The 20,780-nt window shown below is 45.1% G+C and overlaps 4 protein-coding genes across 6 annotated transcripts; 3 read left to right on the top strand and 1 right to left on the bottom strand.

The window, feature by feature from the left end:
• Nucleotides 1–952: 952 nt before the first annotated feature.
• arhgef5 (Rho guanine nucleotide exchange factor (GEF) 5) lies at nt 953–10,136 on the top strand. Of its 2 annotated transcripts, none has more exons than XM_085917834.1 (15): nt 953–1,515; nt 1,903–5,112; nt 5,854–5,896; nt 6,024–6,073; nt 6,778–7,148; nt 7,470–7,630; nt 7,789–7,941; nt 8,009–8,138; nt 8,355–8,429; nt 8,539–8,628; nt 8,705–8,847; nt 9,035–9,178; nt 9,257–9,327; nt 9,408–9,512; nt 9,585–10,136. In XM_085917834.1, the coding sequence occupies exons 2-15, from the start codon at nt 1,923–1,925 to the stop codon at nt 9,725–9,727; spliced, it is 4,869 nt and encodes a 1,622-aa protein (XP_085773960.1). In that variant the 5' UTR covers nt 953–1,515; nt 1,903–1,922; the 3' UTR covers nt 9,728–10,136. The 2 variants fall into 2 exon arrangements, with proteins under 2 accessions (XP_085773960.1, XP_085773961.1); XM_085917835.1 differs by having other exon boundaries at nt 955–1,515; nt 1,903–4,452.
• Nucleotides 10,137–10,537: 401 nt separating this feature from the next.
• Nucleotides 10,538–12,169, top strand: LOC147052421 (gamma-aminobutyric acid receptor-associated protein-like 1). Its single transcript, XM_085917886.1, has 5 exons — nt 10,538–10,746; nt 11,189–11,278; nt 11,366–11,444; nt 11,572–11,690; nt 11,806–12,169. The coding sequence occupies exons 2-5, from the start codon at nt 11,189–11,191 to the stop codon at nt 11,869–11,871; spliced, it is 354 nt and encodes a 117-aa protein (XP_085774012.1). The 5' UTR covers nt 10,538–10,746; the 3' UTR covers nt 11,872–12,169.
• A 165-nt stretch (nt 12,170–12,334) lies between these two features.
• Nucleotides 12,335–15,397, top strand: LOC147052420 (hepatic lectin). The gene is made up of 7 exons (XM_085917881.1): nt 12,335–12,595; nt 12,718–12,798; nt 13,528–13,632; nt 13,808–13,906; nt 13,998–14,149; nt 14,241–14,341; nt 15,067–15,397. The coding sequence occupies exons 1-7, from the start codon at nt 12,487–12,489 to the stop codon at nt 15,191–15,193; spliced, it is 774 nt and encodes a 257-aa protein (XP_085774007.1). The 5' UTR covers nt 12,335–12,486; the 3' UTR covers nt 15,194–15,397.
• trpv6 (transient receptor potential cation channel, subfamily V, member 6) lies at nt 15,141–20,010 on the bottom strand. Of its 2 annotated transcripts, none has more exons than XM_085917853.1 (16): nt 19,756–20,010; nt 19,284–19,381; nt 19,105–19,227; nt 18,808–18,948; nt 18,630–18,728; nt 18,339–18,514; nt 17,910–18,056; nt 17,655–17,734; nt 17,427–17,562; nt 17,250–17,336; nt 16,835–16,911; nt 16,599–16,764; nt 16,466–16,532; nt 16,040–16,308; nt 15,836–15,942; nt 15,141–15,757 (listed from the first exon to the last, which is right to left on the bottom strand). In XM_085917853.1, the coding sequence occupies exons 1-16, from the start codon at nt 19,884–19,886 to the stop codon at nt 15,523–15,525; spliced, it is 2,139 nt and encodes a 712-aa protein (XP_085773979.1). In that variant the 5' UTR covers nt 19,887–20,010; the 3' UTR covers nt 15,141–15,522. The 2 variants fall into 2 exon arrangements, with proteins under 2 accessions (XP_085773979.1, XP_085773980.1); XM_085917854.1 differs by having other exon boundaries at nt 15,143–15,757; nt 19,284–19,347; nt 19,756–19,803.
• Between the last annotated feature and the right edge of the window lie 770 nt (nt 20,011–20,780).

Genomic DNA, 20,780 nt, shown 5'->3' with positions numbered 1-20,780 from the left:
TTCAGTTTCTTAAGCTGCTCTAATGAATCAACATTGTTAATGGTTTAACCATTACATTACAAACATGCCATTTTCTTCTCCTTTTAATCAAGTCAGCAGACTGCAGTAGAAAGCGTCTTGAAATGACAACATCATCTGATTAACTGATACCCAGTAGCCCATTTGAGATGATAAGGCTACCTTTTGTATCTTGAAAGTTATTCATCTCCATTCAATGTGAATGGGCCATGAAGTAATCAAAAACAAAGAGGTTAGTTTGCATAACAGTCGTGTCCCAACCCCCCCAAAAAAATGACCATGTAAGCCCCTTTACTTCAACAGCGACTGACTGCATTTCCTTAGGGGAAAAGGACGAACAAAATATGTTCGTTTCTAAATGCAGCGCGCAGAGCCACAGTTATTCAATTTATGATCCTGACAAATATAGCCTTGCACCGTTGCTCTAGCGTTCCAACAAAAATATGTCAACTCCGGTTGCGCATCAGATTCAATCCATCACAAGATAATTTCCAAGAATGTGTGCAAGGAATTTTCCTGTGCAAACAGTAATATAATGAAATTAAAAACAGACACGTATCAAAATATGACAATAATGATAATAATGATGGAAAACCCAAGATTTCAATCAAATGTATTCAAAACTATTGATGTACTTCATGATTTGTGTGCTTGGTATTTGCATCCATATAAATGAAACCAAACCGTGTGCACAAACGCAATGGAAGGACGAGTGACTTCATCCAAATCGGGAAAACAAGTCACATCACAAACAACTTTGTTATGAGGTTGTGCTCTCTCCTCTGTGATTGCCTAATCTAATATTTAATAATTCCAAAATATGTTTTTCCTTCTCATTCTTCTCCCCAATATCATTCTGGGGAATGCAGGAGTTATTTTCCAAGGCATCGGTTCTCCCCTCCCCCCCTGCTCCATTATCACCTTACCTGGCTACGAGGTGTGTGTGTGTGTGTGTGTGTGTTGAGCAGCCACTCCCCCAAGGAGGTGTACTTCCTGTCTTTGGGCAAAGAAGAATGGGGGAGGACAGCACAACCAGCGACTTGAGTATTTTTCTTCCTGAGAGTTTCATGCTACGTGGCTAAGAGAAGCGAAAGAAGTGGACAAGAGCCTGCAAAAATATTTATTTGATTTATGAGAAAGCAGTTCAGTGAGAGCGGCATAGAATATAACAAGGCACAAGGGGGTTGAAGGAGGAGGGGACAAGATATGTGTCAATCTGTTGAGACTTGTTTGGGAATTTGAAGAAGGAAGGAGGTGGGGAGAGCCAGAGAGAGGCAGCGAGAAAGTGGAGGAGAGTTCAGGCGTAAACATTTGGGTTGTTTTTTTTCCGCCACTCTTAGATAAGCAGCTTCATTTTGGAAATATGCTTGAGATTTAATAAGTCATCTCGGACAAGGTGAAAGCAGAAAATGCAGACTTGTGTGTTGTGCAAGCCCCATGCTTGAGAGCTGAGCAGGACCGGGGGGAGACCAGCTCTCCCCACGACTTCACATTCAGGTGAGTGTCTTGCAATTTCCACATAAACACTACCGTGAGTCTTTTTCTATTCTGTCGTGACTTGCGTGTTAAATGCCGTGCCTATGTGTAACAAGCCCCTTGGCCTCCTTTGGTATGCGGCGCTTTGCAGGTTTGTGCTGCGTTCTTAACAAACTGTACCAGGGTGCCACCTTTCCTTCTCTCTCTGCGACCTGCAGACATGCATGAAGCTACTATGTATCATTCGGTTCTGTATCAGTAAAAGACGTAAAACTGGCTGAAACCGGCACAGAGCTCTCAAGCGGTTGCGGCAAAACGTGTTGAGACGTCTTTATTTGTACTTCATGATTTAAGCTGTTACTTTGATTTGAATTCTTTTGAGACTTAACTGTGTGAAATGTCTTTAAGGTTCTCCAAATTATGGTACCATGGGGACCAAAAGGCCAAATTGCACCCTCTTTGACAATTCATCAAATATAAAGACGTGTGACCGCAGCCTTCAGCCAGGCGGAAGAATCTCCAGGGATCCGAGTCCAAGGCCAGCCATGACTGCCCAGGCAGAGTGGGAAAGCAGCAGAGACGAAGAGGGACGCAGGGTTTGGGAACTGGAGAAAACGAAAGACAAGCCCAGGTACAGAGATACAGAACCCCGTGAGAGATACCACGAGCGAGACCGAGGTCCAAAGACCAGGCCGAGGGAGGGTGGCCAAGAAAGGAGGCGAGACGATGAAAGGAAAAATGGGAGGCCGTTGTCAAATGTCGAGAGCGTCTTGGGGCGGGAGATGGAATGGAGCATGGGGAAAGGTGACACATTTCCCAGGATGAGAAGAAGTCGTGAACGAGATGAAGGACGCGATGAGAGACGGCAAAGAGACAAGCCGAGAAGGACCGAGGCGGACGACTGGGAGCGCAAAAGAGATCGAATTCATCAGAGGGAGCGAGAAAGAGGCGAATGGCGAAACTATGAAAAACCCCGGCAACGATATCAAGAGTCCAACGCTCCTCCCAGAGAAAAAAGGAGAGACATGGAGTCAAGAAGAAGGGAAAACGTGGGAGGCAAGGAGGCCAGGATGCCCTCACCGCACAGTCGAAGAGACAGGGAGATGTATCACGACAGCGAGAGGGCCTACAAGACAGCCAGAGGGAGGGGCACTAGGAGCGAGGGAGACAGCGATGACCGAGAGAGAAGGCGGCAAAAAGCGAGGGACACCAGAGAGCGGGAGGAGTTGACATATCAACACAGCAGAAGTGAGGGGGACAGCAAGGGTAGCTCAGCAAGGGAACCAGACAGACAGCGGCACAGAGACCGTGTCGGGAGGGGGGAGGAGAGGGACGGACGTAGGGAGGACGGTGGGAGAGTAGCGTGGGAGGGACAGTCCAGAGACAGGAGAGAGAAGGAGCACTACAGGGCGCACGGGCCGAGGAAGGAAAGGCAAAGACAGGAAAGAGAGGCTGACCCTAGGTGGGATGACACAACCCTCAGGGAGGCGGCCTCGAGGGCGCCGCCGAAATCTCAGAGTAGTGGCGAGTGGAGCAGCGATATGGACAATGACACGCGACGCAGGCGAGGGAGAGACGAAGAGGGGGAGTCGGGGAAGGACAGCCAGCGGGACGACAGGAGGAGTGCAAAGAGAGAAGAGCAAAGGAGAAGTGAGCTCGACAAAAATGAGATGGAGCACAGACGCATGTGGTTAGAACCAGTGAGGGGCAGGAACAGCAAACAGTCGTCTCTGGAGGACGACTTTGTAGACAGAGAGAAGCCCGGCGACTGGAACGAGGCACAGGCAGGACGAGTTGATAGTCGGAGACGGGAGGGGGCCAGCGTAGACGGGGAGGAGGGGGAGTTAGATGGCAGCCATGGAGGTATGGGGCTAAGCTGGCAGAAGGATGGAGAGAGAGAGAGCAACAGCGAGGAGAGCGAAAGGGGAAGTGAGACAGGGTGGAGACCAGATAGTGAGCGAATACTCTCAGGAGAGGACGGCTTCGTGACTGTGTCGAGCGGCGGTGACGACGACGACGAGCGAGAGGAGTTTGTGGACTGTCAGGACTTTTGGGGGGGCGGGGTCGCAAGAGACACTCCCCCGACTCTCGGATGTGAGCCGCAGACGAGGGAGGAATATGCTAATGAGGAAGAACCGGCCGAGAGGGAAAAGAAGCCCAAATACGTCTTCTGCGTGATCGGGCAAACGTTAGAACGAGCGAAGACTGACAGGATGTCGCCGTCAGTCGCTGAGCAGGAGGAAGAAGCCGAAAAACGCAACCTCCTTTCGGAAAGCAGCGATGATGTCAGCTGGCAATCTCCGGATGACCTGCGTCCGTCACTGATGAGGAATGATGAGCATGTAATGAACAGCCAACAGGAGGCTGACGGGGACAACAACAGGTGTACAGAGGACAACCAAGAAACACTTTCCCCGCAAGACATGAAATCGAGGAAAGCGGAGCACCCGTACGCTGAAATTGGGCCTTTTGAAAGGGACTCAGAGACTGAAAAACTCCTCATGAAGTGGAGGGAAAAGAGTAAAGAAATTGTAGAGAAGGAAGGACCATCTTCTCTCCCGAGGAATCCTTACGCCGATGTCTACTCACAGGTGACTTTTGAGCAAATTCTGCCTGCCTTAGAAGGACTCAACGTTGAAGCCATGAGCCCGGAAGAGAAAGAAGCCATTCGCATCCGAATGAGCGGCGCGTGGAGCATGTCCGAGGAGCCGAAGCGTCATTCACAAGCCCCTCACCTTAAGTGGGCCAAAAACGTGGTACGGGAGATCCTGGGACAATCGGGCGAGGAACTGACAGAAGACCCCGGCTCGGGAGAGCGAGGACTCGCACAGACCGAGACGAGCAGAGCGGACGAGGTTGCGCAAGGGACCGCGGAAATGCACCTCCGGAACCCGAGAGAGGACGAGCCGCAGTCTGAACCCGAGCTGGAGCTGGAGGAGGATGTGGAGGGACTGAGAGGTATGGGGCAAGGCCAGGAAGACATGCATGCTCACCGGCTCTCGGCCATGCATGCTGACACATCCGCGTACACTCGTGCTGACACATTGGTCGACACACAAGGGAAGGAGGATCCAAACTCGGCCCTGGATATAGAATCTGAGCCTCAGCCCGAGTTGCGGTCAGAGAAGGTAGGAATGGCCGAGGAGGCAGACAACGAGGTAAAGAAGTCCGAGACTGAGAAAGAGGCGAGCAGACAGAAGGAAACGGAGATATATTTGAGCGTGAGCAACACTCTATATAAGCCGAGCAGCTGCCCCATTCTCAATTATCCGTCTCAATCGGATCTCCTCCAACCCTCCACAGAGGGTAATGATGATGAGGCAGATGATGAAGAGGCAGAAGGCGAAAGGGAGACAGGTTCGCTGCAGGATCAGGACGCATCAAGTGTAGAGTCAGAACCAGATGAGCTTAGCACAGACGGAGCAGACCCGGAAGCGAGGAAACGGGTAGGCGCCGCTCTGAAGAGCACCTCCAGTTTCTGGGACTTGGGTTCCGAGGCCCGTTTGAGGAGACGGGGAATCCGTAAGACCACCGAAAGAAGAAACGAGGTGCTTGTAGAGGTGGAAGAGGAGGAAGGTGTTGCCGGCGATCGCAGAACTCGAATATTCACTACAACAGGTAACCAAAGAGGAGGCGGTCCCTGATTCTGATGGTTCTTAGCTCACCAATCAACTGCCTGTTTTCTGAAATGATCCAAAATACAAGGTACCCCCCCAAAAAATATTAAAAAATGACTTTGTAGTAGCTGTTCTGATGAAGTTTGTTTTCTCAGAATCGGTCGCCCATTTAACTCCCATTGACGGCTAAAGACGTCAATGATTCATTATAAAATCGCTGGCAATGAATAGGTTAATATTCTTTGCCAAAGATGTAATATTTCAAATGTGTTTTTTTGGGGCACCTTGTAGAATACTTGATTGTACTCTCTCTTGATTTGATCAATGCCTTGAAACCTCACATTTCCAGAATATTGCATCATTGCATGGTACTGTCACAAAGCCACATCTGATGATGAAATTTCACAATTTGACTTCATCGGAAGACTCGTCTTTACTGTTAGTCTTGTGAGGCCCCATGCATCACAGGTAACGTTGTGGTTGGATGGTGGGCGGACTCAAGTGCAGGCAGTGAAGGAAACCAAGAGAAGTTGATTGAAGGAGTCGTACTGAGAAGTTGAAGAGCTTCAATATCACCAAAGTCCCTTGGACTAACTCGAGCATTTGATTTTTTTAACTTCTTTAAGTCCCTCGGACTAACTCGAGTATTTCATTTTTGTACTTCTTTCCCATTTTCACTGTGGTACTTTGATGGGAACGGTGTTGTACAATGTTTTGACAACTGGAAACTTTCTTCTTCCAGACGAGGATGATCGCAGTAAAAGCTGGGGAGAGGTGGACTTGAGGTGAGTCCAAAAAGTCAACTTTAGCAAACATTTTTGTGACGCTCAACACTCAAGACTAGTTTCAAATCATTTACGATATTGTTATTTTTCTTGTTATAAACAAACCACTGGTGTTGTGTTTCTTCAGGAACGTTTTGGACACAATCGGGAGACGAAAAAGGAATTCAAAGTTTTTCAGTGAGTCACTCATTTCCCCCTCTATGGAACGTACAAAAGTACAGAATGACCTAAGCAAATTTGCTCTCCATCATGCATAGATGAAGAAATAGAACTCTATAGTCAGAAAACATTCCACGCTTGTTTTGGATGTTATTGTCCTAATAAATCTTAATCGAGTGTATTAGTTGGCTGAGCAAGATGTGTATCTGCAGACGGGAAAAGCGTGACGCATTGGCTCATTTCCCTTCAGCTTGTGTGATTCATCTGGGCAGAAACACTAGCTCGCAACACCTCCGCCTCTTACCGCACGCAGCTTCGACCAAAATGATACAAATGGAAAGCAAAAAAAGCTCAAACTAAAGTCGCCTGCTCTTGACTCACATAGAAGTGGAGTGTGTGTTGAGCCATTGTAGGCTATATGTGTGTGTCCGCGAGCAACAGGCAGGTTTGCGCAAGCTTTCGTATCTACAACCTTGCGGGGGAAAAAAAACTGCTGCGACTGACTCTGCATTCCAGCGAGTATGTGTAAATCAGACACAGATAGACATATCATAGTTTAACTTAACATTGAATCAAATGAAAGATATTAGCGTACTAAAAATGTAAATGTGTCACCCCGTTTGAATAAGTTTTGTCAAGCTTCTTGTCTTTAACTTCCTGTGCTTCATTTATTTTTTTTCTAACATCCTCTTCGTGTCCTCTTTTTCTCCTCACTATGAAAGATCGCGCTCAACTCTACCAGCAGTACAGCGAAGCGGCCCAGAACTCTGAAATCCTGCGCCAGTCTCGCTCCGATATCCTCTCGGTTGGCGAGGACATATCGGCCTCCCCGGCCGCGTCGCCGCCTCCGGCCCGCCGACCTCTCCCACCGCTACCCCCGGTCCCGCACCCCCACTCCCTGTCCCACGCGGGCTCCGTCACCAGCGTGAGAAGTTTGCCTCTGCCCGAGCCCCACAGGAGCGAGGGCAGGCCCTCGTCGCCGCGCCTCTCCATCTCGCTCACGCAGTCAGCCACGCTGTGGCGAGAGCTGCCGGGAGTCAGGAGTAGCAACGAGCTGGAGGACCTCACGGAAGACAAGAGGCGTCTTCAGGAGGTAAGGCAGCGGGACAGTTTTGGGGCCTCATTTTACTTCTGTTTTGCTTTAAACAAAGCGTAACCAAAACCAATCGGTCGCCCTCTGTGATTACCTCATAACTCAAGCTGCTACAAAATAGTACAAAAAATACCAGAGTTTCCCCATCGTTCTCCAAGCAGCGATTGCGTAATCATTCATTTGAAAAAAAGTCAGGTCCGCCTTTCCCAGTTAACTTTTCAACAGAATTGACACTTCCACTTTTATTCCAGTCAAGCCAAACAGACAGGCGGATGGGCATCAGTCACATTGTGTTCCTCTTTTTTTATTTTTTATTTCAAGGTGCGATTTGAAGTGGTGACATCCGAGGCGTCCTACTGCCGCAGTCTGGACATCGTGGTGGAGCATTTTGTCAAGTCCAAACAGCTGGGGGCGCTACTAACCACCCAGGATCGCAACTGGCTTTTTTCCCGGCTAGCTGACGTCCGCGCCATTAGTCACAGGTCAGACGGGATGATGCTTTGTAGCTTTAGTGGTGGGCAACATATGACTCGTGGGTCACATACGACCCGCTCGCTGCTATAATTCGTCCCGCCGAGCATTTACATTTTTAAGAGTCGCAAGAGGCACAAATAACCACTTTTGATGTTTCACATCTTAGTTTCTTGTCAAAGCTGGAGGAGCGGCTGGAGTCTGACATCATGCACTTTACCGTGTGTGACATCATCGCTCGCCACTGCCAACGCTTCAAGATGGTTTACGTTCCCTACCTCACCAATCAGTCCTATCAGGACGCCACCTACCAGAGACTCATGTAAGAAACGATTCATCGTCTCAACTGCTTCATGTTTCTTTCAACTCCTTCAAAATTTTTTTTCCAGGAATGAGAATCCAGGCATTAAGCGCATCGTGGAGAAGTTGGAGAGGAGTCCTGTTTGTCAGAGACTCCCCCTTCGTTCCTTCCTCGTCCTTCCATTCCAAAGAATTACACGAATCAAACTGCTGGTCCAGGTGAATTTGTGCTCATTCACAGAACCTCATTCCCTGTCATCTTGGATTTATTTAAAGTGTTGTAAAAAGACAAAGAAAAAGCAAAACATAGTACATGCTAAATTGCTCTATGAGCTCAGAACAATTTAAAATCTAGCGTGTGACTTTCAAGGCATATTTCTACCTCTAAATGTGATTAAAACATTTTTAACAAACATTTTATTGTTCCCATCGCAGAATATTGTGAAAAGAACAACTGCGGGCACCCCAGAAGCGACGCAGGCTATCAAAGCTTTGAGACTATTAGAAAAGGTCAATTTTCCTTCAGGCTTCCCGCTCTGTCTCCATCTGCTGGTCATTATACTTTATGGCGCTTGCCGGGTTATAAACGTTAATTTTTTTTTTTTTTGGTGCCCTCTAGCTGATCCAAGAGAGCAACGACAGCATCTCTCAAATGAAAAGCATTGAGTCGTTAGTGTGTCTCAGCGCCAAGGTGGACTTTGAGTGCAGGGTGCGTCAAACCTTTGGATTTTTTCTGTGGAAATTTACAGTGGCGATCAATGCTGACAATATGATCTTGCTCCCAGACTCTTCCTCTCATCAGTCAGTCTCGGAGGTTGGTACGAGAGGGACCGGTCACCGAACTGATGGACTTCTCCCTAAAGGACACAGAGAGGAATATTTACTTGCACCTCTTCAACGACTACCTGCTGGTTTCACAACAAAAAGAGTGAGTCGGCGTTTGTTTGTTTATTTTGACTCTGACTGGGTTGGCGACTTGTAGTGATCATTTATAACATCCCGTTCGTCACGCATCTGCCCCATCCTTTATCTTTGAGTCACATTACTCTTGACGTTCAAATTATTCACGTCAATCAAGATATCTGGGGAACTATTTCTCACTTTCCCATTTCTAGGGGGGGCCGATTTACGGTGATCGACCACGCTCCCGTTGAGGAGCTGCGAGTGGAGAACTGCCGCGTCAAACTTCATTCCCTGCAGAAGAACCTGTTCAGGCTGCACATGTCCAACAAGTCGCTGCTGCTAAGGACCGACACACAGTAAGAGGCGGTGTAAAGTCACAAAAGGCTGAGGAAATATGCAATCTTTTTTTTTTTTTTGCCTTTTGTTTCCTTCAGGAGTGATAAGCTACGCTGGATATCCGCCCTTTCACGTCCTCACCCTGAAGTGGATTTTTCTTCGGCTCAAGGTGAATGCCTCCCGCCTTATTGCCTCATTAATTAACCATCCATATCACAAAGTCTAACAGAAGTTTCCATTTCATTATAGATTTCCCACAGATGCAGTGCATCAGAGCGTTTGTGGCCCAGCAGCCGGATGAGTTGTCGTTAGAAAAAGCTGACATCATACTGGTGCACCAACAAAGCAGCGACCGTAAGACCATCTCAAACTTGTAATCTATTCGATTTTTTTTTTTTCCTCATGGCTTTCTATGGCTTTCCCTAGATTGGGTCGAGGGCACCAGACTGTCCGATCGGCATCGCGGATGGGTACCAAACTCGCATTTGGAATTGATCGGCAACACCAGGGTCCGACAGCGCAATTTGTCGGATGCCCTCAAACTCACGACGGCCACGGCCGCGGTATGAGCAGGACTGAAAGCGACAGACTCGTGCATCCGCTTGCCTTACATTTCCTGTCGGGATGATTTGGAGAGTTTGTGTTTCTGAATGTGGATTCTCTGCCTTTTAATCAGAGACATTGTGCCTCATTGGAGCAATGCAAGACCAGAGTAGATGAGGCCTGGACTTGTGGACTCTATGAAAAAATGTTTATCCTCATCACAAACTGTGTGTGGTTATATGTGTTTTCAAAAGCAAACATATTTTGCCAAGAAATGTTTTGAGGAAAATAATACATGTGTAAATCTATTAGAGTGGGATGCATGCAGGAGACCTTGACAGCGCTCAATGTAAAAAAATGGCAACTTCTTAAATGTACAGAACGTTTTAGGGACACAGTGAACATGTTTCAATAAATTCAAATTTCAATCACGCACTTACTGGAATGTTCATTTATATACACAGCTACAGAAATCAGCAGAGGTGGGGAGTAAATTTAGTAGCTCTGGTCCTTTTAATGACAACACCAATGATAAGTAGTGCGTTAAAAAGTTGTTTTAAAATAATGTAACTTTTAAACGTATACCGTTTACCTCTCAAATTTCCACCTGCATTGGAATAGTACCAGTGCGAGTTCCTTCACGTTGATCCCAAGGTATGCGGAACACGTCAAGCACGTATACGTTGGGGGCGTTTTTTACGATTGTCCCGAAAACGCCGATTGGCGGATTGTCCCATCTAGACACCATGCACCAATGAAATCAAAGCAAGTTATCTTGGAGTGCATTTCAAATGGTCTGGCAATACTGTCAATCAACATTGCTATCCATGATTGGTCAGAAATATTGTGGGCCGACCGTGTGATATTGTTGTTGTTTTCGCGGAGCGGAAAACGCCAGACGACATCTTTACATTCGGTTGCACTCCCAAAAACTATGAAAAAAGTCATCAGAGCGATAAACATTTTTAATTATTCGACGCAATAGACAAGCAGGGTTTTTTGGACTTGCTCTGAAATTGAGGATCGTGTTTAAGCTGTCTTGAAGGTACGTAAACCAGAAACGACTACAAGGTATTGCTACATGGTCCTCAAAGCAATGTTAGCAGCTGCTTGGTTCGTGTTAACATCACTACATTTTACAGACAGTACCACAATCTAGACAAATAGTGCTGAACTGAAAGCTCGTCAGATTTGATTAGGTTATTTATGGGAATGTCGAATCAACCAAGTTCAACACGGATGTTGTGACGTTACGTGACGTGGCATTGTTGCTCAATCGCCATAGTTTTCATTTTGCACCATTTCGACCTTGTGATCAAATATGGAGGCCAATCGCCATAGTTTTGTTTTTATTTCGCTCCATTTCGACCATGCCAAAAACGAGATAAGTAGCTGAACCGCGTGGGGAGGAAAAAGATTATCCGTTATCGTTGTTTACATTCTTTTGCCCCGCCCACATCTGAAAATGACAATGTCATTGCCGCCAGATGGCGACTCAATACCAGCGCTCGGTACCGCTGGAGGTGAGGAGAGCGGAAGGAGAGCGTGTCCGGGCCAAGCATCCTGACAAGATACCGGTCAGCTTTATGACAAAAATCTCAATTTGCCGGTTAAAATAAGATGTTTGATTCATTGCTCCATGTTTTTTTTTTTTTTGTGAACAGATCATTGTAGAGAGGGTCCAGAGGTCACGAGCTCCTGACCTGGATAAGAAGAAGTACTTGGTGCCCTCAGATTTAACAGGTACATTTAACTCTACAGTATTGTATTTTGTAAACATGTACTGTAGGAACATAAATAGAATGTTTCCTTTGAGGATTCCTTTCTTCACTGCACATTGTGCTCCTTCTTCTCCGTCTCTCCCTGACAGTGGGCCAGTTGTGTTTCCTCATCCGGCAGCGCGTGTCATTGAGACCAGAGGAGGCGCTCTTCTTCTTTGTCAACAACTCCATGCCCCCCTCCAGCTCGCCTCTGTCTGCGGTCTACGAGGTAAGACCTCAATGGATAATATGAAAATAAATCCTTTCCCCTCGTGTACTTCAACACAATCCTCAAAAAATGACAAGTGCAAGTCGAACGTAACGAGTGTCGCGTTGCGTTCCAGGAGCACCACGAAGAAGACTTATTTCTCTACATGACCTACAGCAACGAGAGCGTCTACGGCGCCTGAAGGGGAACGTGTTGCCGACGGGAAAGAGGAGTGACGGGAGCCGCTGTCATTAATATCACTACGCTGGTGTATGAATAATCACGCAGGCTAAAGTTGCAGTTTCATTTACGATTAAATGTTTACTTTTTTTATTCTTTACAAGGCTGATGGAAAAAAGTGATGGAAAAAGAAGTTGTCTCATGATCTCAACCGGCGCTCTCGTCCTCTCTCATGTGTAATTTAATGAACATAGGTTGTTTTTTTTTGTAAATGATGCAATCATGGATTTTCTTTGTGGCAAATAAAGACGAGAAAAGCATGACAATGAGCAGTTTATTATCGCATGTCATGTCACTTAACACTTTTTGCGCAATGCTTCTTCCTCTACCCTTCCTTACACTTTATAATCAAGATTTAGAGGAAGGTCATATGTTCAACTAAAGACAATTTTAAGAAGAGGAAGTAGTCAGTCTTCAACAAACAGCTGAAGATAAGACACATCTGAGAGTTTTCGCCCCCCCTCCCCACTTGTACATTTTCAAGGTGAGAACTCTATCTCTTGTCAACTAGTCAGTCCCACACTTTTCAGTTCTTTTTCAAGGAAAGCAAAAGTTAGTCGGAAAGAAGAAAGGAATCATGGAGATGCACGAGAAAGCCGCCAAGAAAAACCAACATAAAGAAAAGGCAGCGATGCTGGAAGTCAAAGGTGATGGGAACCTGTACTCGTTTGCCGAGGGACCATCAAGTAAGTCTGAACAAAAAATTACTAAGGACACACATACACTCTTTGCCTTATTAGTTTCTAATTTTGGGCTTACACATTCCATGTAGTTTCTGTTTACAAGTATTCTCATTATTTTGCTTTAGCCGGAGAGGAAGTAGAACCGAATGACTACACTGGATTGAAAAAGCCATCCGAGGATATCTACGCAGCCATTTCAGAAACAAGTATGCAACTGCTTTTAATGTGTTTGTTAAATCAAAGTCAATTTCTTCACATGTTAAAACACACAAAGAGATCGAAATTATGTTTCCCACCGTCCCACGGTGACTAGACACATTACACAACACAGCCGCACCCCAAAAAAAACAAAAACTTGAGTGTGCGTGAGAAGATTTTAGGTTGTGTCTCCATCACAACATTTCTGGGGATGATGAATGCAATTATGAGAAACGGATGCTAGATTTCTTTGAAAAAGGCTGCTGGTACTTAAGATAATCGATTCAAAAGCAGAAGTTGTGGCAATTTTTTGGGTGGGCAAATTATGACTGGTGTAATTAATGTCTACATTATACAGGGTGATGAAAGTTTCATACCATTAATTGGAAACCTAGTAATTACAAATTCTAATTATTTGCATTTACTTGAATTTTTCATGTCCCTTTTTTTCCTTTCAAGCTTGATACAATAAAATCAATGAATTGGAAAACTAATAATTAGAAATAACATTCTTCATTCTAATTATTTGCATTTACTTGAACTTTTCATGTAGTTTTTTTGTTGTTGTTGTTGTTTTTTTTTTTGTTGCAAAACAGCTTTCCTTTCAAGCTTGATACATTAGAACCAAGTCTACTAGTCACCAAATCAGAAGAGGAAGGAAGGCTGGAAAGGTTTCGCTTCCTTGGAATATGCGTGCAAGATCTCCTACTCATCTTTTTCTCTTTCCCTATCATCAGCTGATCAGGTCCAAGGTGCCGCGAGGCTTTACCGGGTTGCGTGTTTGATCCTGACTGTGCTGTGCTGTCTGCTGCTGCTGGTTGTGATTGTCCTCTTAGTAAAAAGTGAGGAGAATAATCCAACTCTATTTTCTACTATTTTGACACATCCTGACACTTTGAGTTAAACGGGCTCAGATCTGTTCCGCTTCGTATCTCAGTAGACATTTGACAGTCTGTTCTGCTTCCGGAACCGTGATGCTAATACCTTCTCCCCTCAACCTTTCGTCCCAATTTCTAGCAAAAACCGATCCCTGCCCCGATAATCTCGTAAACTGGCGTCCACCGACGTGCCGCGCGGACATGTGCAGGACTTTTACGTCGAGAAATCGAGACCAATGTGGGTGAGATGGATGAGGACGGTTTGAGCATTCTCAAGTCCAGCTCAAGGTCCATCATTGATGATGTGCTTTGTGTGTACTCTGCTTTAGGTTACTGTTGCAACCAGTGCCCCCTCGGGTGGTTTAGGCTGGACCAGACTTGTTTCTTCGCGTCCACGTTCAGGCTGAGCTGGGAGGAGAGCCAGAAGAACTGCTCCGGGGAAGGAGGATCTCTGGCCGTCATCAGCAGCCAGAAAGTCCAGGTGGTTGCCACGACGATTACCGTGCTCTCCGGGCACCACAAACTGATTTGCACATTTTGGTTTGAATGACGATGTCGGCTTACTATTCCAGAACTTTCTGACTGAAAAAGTGGACAATTTGAAATACTGGATCGGTCTACGTCGCAACGGCGCTGAGTGGACCTGGGTCGACAACAGCACGCTGCAACAGAGGTGAGCTGGCAAAAATCAGTTTGGATCGGCTATATCATCTTTTTAAAGGGTCATTTAATTGGGGATGTTGGGATACCACTCTGTTTTCAGACCGATACCAGTATATGCACTCTTTGAGTACGCCAATACCTCCAGTTAAATTTTATTGAACAAAATGACTTTTTAGGATTAAACTCTAGAATATATATTTAATCCTCAGGGGTCGCGAGCTAGATATGTCTCTTTTGGTGACTCCGTCTGGCTCGCGACAAATCTGACATTTGTTTACACAATTGAAGTCATCAATAATTTTGTTATATTATCAACCGAATTGTGACGAATTGATCATATAGGGCCTATATGGTCAATTCGTCACAATTTGGACTTTATTCTCAGAATTCTGACTTCAAAGTGAGAATTCCCACTTTCTGACTTTAAAGTGTGAATTCTCATTTTAAAGTCAGAATTCTGAGGGAAAAAAAAATCAGAATCTTGTTTTTTTCCGTACTCTTCTGTACATTTGAGTCGAAAACTGTTACTGTCCTGTTATTTCCATGTTCAAGTTGACCACGACTTTTACAATTCCCAGAACATAACAATGCATGAGTCCCTCTAGTGGCATGAAGGTAAATCCCATCAACGTAAAACTACACCAGACGTAACTTAATATAGAAAATCTTCAAGCTAGTGCGCAAGATGGATAGATGCAAAATAAAAGGTTGATGATTTTGGTTGTTATTCTTTAGCTACTGGAGAGTCAGTCAGACAACGGGAGATTGTGCGCTCCTGAGCAGTAGCGATCCTGCCGAGAACAACTGGATGAAGTCCACCTGCAACTCGTACACGTACTACATCTGTCAGATGCATCTCTGAACTGCAGTCAGTCCGTGAACATCATTCCCAACTTTGTAAATTATAGCACTGTCTATGTTTGTGTGTTTGCAGCCAAATTTAGAATAACCACTCCACAGTATTATGTATCGCTATGGATAGATCGATTTTTAATTTACCTTAAATATGAGACATAGCTTTGCATTTAGCTTCAATAAAAATTTCTCACATGAATATGATTGTTCAGCACTTTGTTTCCTGCCATATGTTGCTATAAAAATACTTTTCTACTATGTAATACTGCAGGAAAAATGGCACTTTTTGATTCTAAAGACTAAAAGATAGAAAATGATGTCATTTACTGGTTCCGACTAGACAAACTGAATGTCTTGCTCGTCCTCGGGTTCCTCCAGCTCTCCGTTGCCGACCAAAGCGCTCTGACGAATCAGCTGCCAGCCCGTCAGAGATCTCCCGTTTCTCTGTCTAACTTTAACGTTCAGGTCAGCCTTTTCGGTTCCCTCCTGTTCCTCCTTTTCGTCCTCGCGGGCAAACACTTTAATGTATCGCCGCATCTTCTGCATCAAGGGGTCATTCCTGTCCTCAACTCTGCAAAGCGAGTCGTCGATTTGGACGTTTAACATTTAAAATGAGGAATTTCCATCATGACCAACGTACGCGGCTTACCGGAGGTACCAGCGCTCGGTCAGGCCGTAGCTGAGCCCGCACACTCCGAGTCGAGGCCAGAGGCAGCGGGGCAGCCTCCTCTCCAGCATCAACGTGGTGGCCACCACCTGCACAACAGTCACCATGACAACACATCACATCCATGTAACAAATTAAAACAAATTAATGTTCTGTACTGATCTGCACGTTGATCGCAACGCTTACCTGAGTCCTCCAGAGCTCGTCTCTCTCCTGGGCCACCCGCCAGTGGGTGTCACTCATCATGGCGATCAACAGGTTAAGCAAGAGGATGTAGGACACCACGGAGAAAGCGCAGTGCAGCACGTGGACGATAGGGGGCGTGGTGAAGCTGTGGTCCACCGGAAGGTCAATGAGGCCCACGCTGAGCTCAAACTGGGAGAAGAGCGTGATGGGGAAGGAGCGATATGCGGGGAGGGAGTCCGGATCCTGAGTCATGTACACCATCCACAGGGCTGAAGAGTCAAAGCCAGGGTCAAGTCTCTGTAGCATACTTTTAATATCAAGAGTTGAATTTAGGATATCTCAAAAATGAATATTTTTAGGACTATTTCATCACTTTGTATTTTTTTTCCCCCCACATTGATACTTGGTTGGCACAGATATACTCACAAGTTGAAAAACCAAGAAGTACGATGACGCTCAGCCACATGAATTTGGTCAGGTCTCCAAATATAATCTAGGAGGAAACGGGGCGAAAGACGTGACCACAAAACGTGAAAAATTGAGATTTTTTGGGTTGTACCTTCTGGATCATGATGACGTACGGGCCGAGCATTTCAAAGCCACGGGCGAAGAACGTAACGTTGCTCCAGCCCAGCACCAAACATACAGCCATGACCTCGGCCTCACCCTGCACACCGCACGCTCGGAAAACGCACAACAGCACCACCAAGCATGCGTAGCTGACACTGCAACAACAACAACATTTTGAGTGAATTTGAAATCCGCTCGGTATTTGTGGCCATTTCACGATCGTACAGGATAACGTGGAAGGGCCCGCCCAGTGCCGTTTGACCAAAATAGCGCCTCGCTCCCACCCTCAGGATGTCCGGGATCTGAGAAGGATGGACAGCAAAGGTGTCAGTGTGCGTTTGAAATAAACACAGGAAAAATAAAAAGTCTACACACCCCTGTTTAAATGCTAGGTGACATAAGATCTTTTCAAACATCTGTTCAGCTCCATTACATTTAAAAAAAAATATCTTTCTGAGAGAGAAAGTAAAAACAAACAACTGAGATAATGTGGTTGCAAAAGTGTGCACACCCTATAATAACTGGGCATGTGGCTGTTTTTTAAATTGAGGAATCACATTCCAACTCGTGTTGCAAGCTTGGCATTGCAACGGCGGTGTGTAGCCTTTTAAAATCCTTCGTAAGCACACAATAGCCATACTTCCAGCAATAGGATGACCAAAGCTCCCAGGACACTGATGATCTCGCCTACCAGTCTTAGCTTGTCCGCGTACATCACATAACTCTCCTGAGAGATAAAGAAAAAATTACAGTCAATTATAGTATAGAAAATAAATATACTCATGTTCGCCGTGTGTATTTTCAGCCATCAACGCACACGGAGCGTTTTTTGAATTCGGATGGTTTTGTCCAGTTCCGATGACGTGTAGTTCTCAGGAACGTCCTTTAGAGGGCGATATGTGCAACACAATGTGAATATTCCAATGTAGAGCAGGTAGAAAACCATCAGGAGTCTGCAAAAATGGCATTCAGGAAGAAAAAAAAACCAATACAAAGGTGAAGCAACACTAAATAAGTTTGCAGCTGGTTACATGTTAAAGTTTACCTGAAATAATGCTTTCCATACAGGTTCCACTTGAGGCTGACCAGTTGCCTCACAGGGGTTACCTCTAGTATTCTCCTAGCCTGGACATCAAAATATTGAAACACCAATTGAAATATTGAAACATAACACCAAAATATTAAAACATATAACTATCCAGTCTTCCATTTTCACATGTTAATCACTATTTGAATTTTTAACGTTATAATGAATATATTAATTTATAATGAATACATAATAATGAACACTGCATTGCACCTCTCTCTGTGGGCTTCCCACAATGAGCTCCAGTACTGACATGTTGTCGGCCCATGAGTCGATCTCACTTAGATCGTAGAGGTGAGAGGTCAAAGGTCCCAGACCCCACTGGACCAAACGCCTTTTGTTCACCAGGTGCTGAAAAGCCTGATGAAGAATGAAGGGGAGTGAAACGATGCACTTCACCTTTTTACGAAACAGCACAAGGGGCAAAACTGACATCGTAGCTAGCTTGCAAGCTAACTAGCGATACAAATGGACAGATGGAGCTTTCTAGCTAATAGGATAATGTAGATGCTAAACTAGCTAATTTTAAGCTTTGACAAAATAAGAAGTAGAAAGTACAAGTACATATCTGTACTTTTCAAATGTGGAAAAAAAGGAAACAGATATTCGACCAAGTTAATTGTAATGTCTTTAGTGACTCACAACGGTGTTTCCTTCTTTGGCCGCCAGTTTGAAAGGCGTAAGTCCTCGGGAATTGGGCACCATGTCAAGCGGTACCGACTGATCCAGTTCTGCATCGCGGGCCATTATTAGGTCAATAGCTTGGCATGCAATCGTCTTGTTGGGCTGCAGGACTAATACGTGAAGCACGGTGTTACCTTTTGAAGGTGAAAAAAAAAAATCGAGTTGAAGGCGAGAAGCAGGCCTCCATAGGTCGTGATGAAGCTCATGATGAAACGTAGCGAATATGCTGAGCTTTTTGTTTTCATCTACCGCGATAGTCTTGGACTCTGGTGCTGGCCCCTGCGTCGATGATCATGTTGATGATGTCCTCATTGCCCGCACATGCAGCAAAAGAAAGAATGTGCTCGCCTGAGAACATTGGGACGAGAGCATTGTTAGACTCTTATTTATGATTGATTCTACTTTTACAAAAAATTACGTTTCTTACCGTAGTAAAGAAGTCCTCCGATCCTCTTTCTGAAGTAGAGGCCTGTGACTCTGGGGGTGGCTGCGTCCGCCCCGCGACTCACCAGGTGATGGACCAGGTCCAAGTTTTGATTCACCACAGCAATGTGGAGAGGAGTGACACCTGGAAACATATTTGGTTGCTAAAGTGGATAGTCAAGCTGAGGAATCACATATATTCCGATGAAATGACATAGTAACGAGACAAAAATAATGATTATTACAACATTTGTATGGTATCTACAAATATATACATGTATAGGTGTATAGGTGTCTTGACCTTGGAAGAGGTCGGAGGTCATGGGATCATTGATGAGTTCCGGGGCGCCGTCCATCAGAGCCACAGCCGCGTCCAGGTTGTCGTTCATGGCGGCCACATGGAGCGCCGTCTCGCCCAGAGCGCCTGAAGTACAAATTTTGGATTAAATGACGGAGGGAGAGATGGACGGAAGGACGGACCTCTCTCAAAGATGTTGGTGGACGAACAGCCGAGCAGCTTCTTGATGCAGCCCGCGCTGTTCCTCTTTGCCGCGTAGAAGAGAGGAATGTCAGTCATGCTGAAAGACATTTGTACATGAGTTTTTGATTGAATATCTGAAGAAAAAAAAAGGCTAAAAAATAATCAACAAAGATTATTAGAATATAGATGATTCTTTTATTGTATTTTGTTGGCAAAAAAAGTTTTGTAAAAAATTCTAGATTTAATCATTTTGCTACTTTCTACTTTTTTTGTGTAGACTTTTAAAATCTATGGTGATTTTTTTTTTTAAAGATTATTAGAATATAGATGATTCTTTTATTGTATTTTGTTGGCAAAAAAGGTTTTGTAAAAAATTCTAGATTTCATCATTTTGCTACTTTCTACTTTTTTTGTGTAGACTTTTAAAATCTGTGGTGATTTTTTTTTTAAAGGATGAAACAGACTTCTCACCACTTGGTGTGCATCAGAAATGTCTCATCCAGCATCTCGTTCCATCCTTTCTTGTTCTGAAGGCGAAACTTGAGCTGACTCCACCAGTGGTTGAGCTCGCTGGGAGCCGATCTGGCCAACGCAGGAGACATGCTCGTCCAAAAGTTGAGGTGCACAAAGTCCCAGAATGGCCGTCGAGCTTCGTTTTATATGACCTCGTCACGAGGGAGTAGAGTCGCCTGCAAGAGAGCCGCAGGTGAGGCAGCAAGAGAAGCGACACACCGTATCGACCTCGAGTCGGAACTCACTGGAAATGAGCGCTTAGCTAAAGAAGTCCTTCAAAGACATCCAAGAAGTGGTTTTAAGTTTTTAAAAGCTGGTCTTGCATTCCGGGAGCCTGCACGGAAACCCGCATGGCCACCATGGCAAATTCTGCAACATCATGATGGGTTTCAAGTGCAGCTTTTTGAGAAAAACCAGTTTGGAATTTGCAAGCGTTTCAATCAGATATGATGCAAGGAACAACTCGCCTCAATTTGAAGCCTTAACATTAGTCATGTTTGACAATGACACGTACACATTGAGTCATATTCAGTATGAAAGCCAATTACTTTGTTTTGAATAGCATGAAATTAAAGGTGAATCGCGACACCATCAAAGTGTTGGAAAAATAAATAAATAAATAAATAAATAAATAAATAAATAAATAAATAAAATGGCAAAAATAAATAAATAAATAAATAAATAAATTACAAGCACTTCCTCAGAAGACAATACCAGCAATAAGGCTTCCTGTCATACGTTACATAACGTCTCATTGGTACTCTCCAGTGAGTTTGCGTAAGCAGTCTTTGCTATCGCCGCAGATCGCTTGCCACGTCCTCCTGGTGGTGCCACCATGCCAGACAGCCGAGTCTTGTCCGACCCATGCTGAGGCCAGCAGATCTCCCGCTGTGATTCGGTTCCAAAAATGCTGACCTGCACGAAGATCAATGACTCCACCGTGAAGGTCATCCTGCGTCGTCAATGTCAAGGGCTGTCAGTGC

Source organism: Syngnathus leptorhynchus, chromosome 8 (genome assembly GCF_054491065.1).
Source record: "Syngnathus leptorhynchus isolate UIUO chromosome 8, UIUO_Slep, whole genome shotgun sequence".
In the NCBI taxonomy this organism is placed as follows: domain Eukaryota; kingdom Metazoa; phylum Chordata; class Actinopteri; order Syngnathiformes; family Syngnathidae; genus Syngnathus; species Syngnathus leptorhynchus.
Note: the sequence above shows the minus strand (reverse complement) of the source record. Positions and strands in the feature narration are given on the sequence as shown.

What these genes read in the sequence shown, in the direction of transcription:
- arhgef5 (XM_085917834.1), top strand. Translation starts at nt 1,923, where the DNA reads ATGGGGACCAAAAGGCCAAATTGCACCCTCTTTGACAATTCATCAAAT. An exon ending in AAGGAATTCAAAGTTTTTCA is followed by an intron (nt 6,074 to 6,777) that starts GTGAGTCACTCA and finishes TCACTATGAAAG; the next exon opens with ATCGCGCTCAACTCTACCAG. An exon ending in GCACCAACAAAGCAGCGACC is followed by an intron (nt 9,513 to 9,584) that starts GTAAGACCATCT and finishes GGCTTTCCCTAG; the next exon opens with ATTGGGTCGAGGGCACCAGA.
- LOC147052421 (XM_085917886.1), top strand. Translation starts at nt 11,189, where the DNA reads ATGGCGACTCAATACCAGCGCTCGGTACCGCTGGAGGTGAGGAGAGCG. An exon ending in AGCATCCTGACAAGATACCG is followed by an intron (nt 11,279 to 11,365) that starts GTCAGCTTTATG and finishes TTTTGTGAACAG; the next exon opens with ATCATTGTAGAGAGGGTCCA. An exon ending in GGTGCCCTCAGATTTAACAG is followed by an intron (nt 11,445 to 11,571) that starts GTACATTTAACT and finishes TCTCCCTGACAG; the next exon opens with TGGGCCAGTTGTGTTTCCTC.
- LOC147052420 (XM_085917881.1), top strand. Translation starts at nt 12,487, where the DNA reads ATGGAGATGCACGAGAAAGCCGCCAAGAAAAACCAACATAAAGAAAAG. An exon ending in GTTTGCCGAGGGACCATCAA is followed by an intron (nt 12,596 to 12,717) that starts GTAAGTCTGAAC and finishes ATTTTGCTTTAG; the next exon opens with CCGGAGAGGAAGTAGAACCG. An exon ending in CGCAGCCATTTCAGAAACAA is followed by an intron (nt 12,799 to 13,527) that starts GTATGCAACTGC and finishes CCCTATCATCAG; the next exon opens with CTGATCAGGTCCAAGGTGCC.
- trpv6 (XM_085917853.1), bottom strand. Translation starts at nt 19,886, where the DNA reads ATGTCTCCTGCGTTGGCCAGATCGGCTCCCAGCGAGCTCAACCACTGG. An exon ending in TTTCTGATGCACACCAAGTG is followed by an intron (nt 19,382 to 19,755) that starts GTGAGAAGTCTG and finishes AATGTCTTTCAG; the next exon opens with CATGACTGACATTCCTCTCT. An exon ending in ACGTCATCATGATCCAGAAG is followed by an intron (nt 16,533 to 16,598) that starts GTACAACCCAAA and finishes GTTTCCTCCTAG; the next exon opens with ATTATATTTGGAGACCTGAC.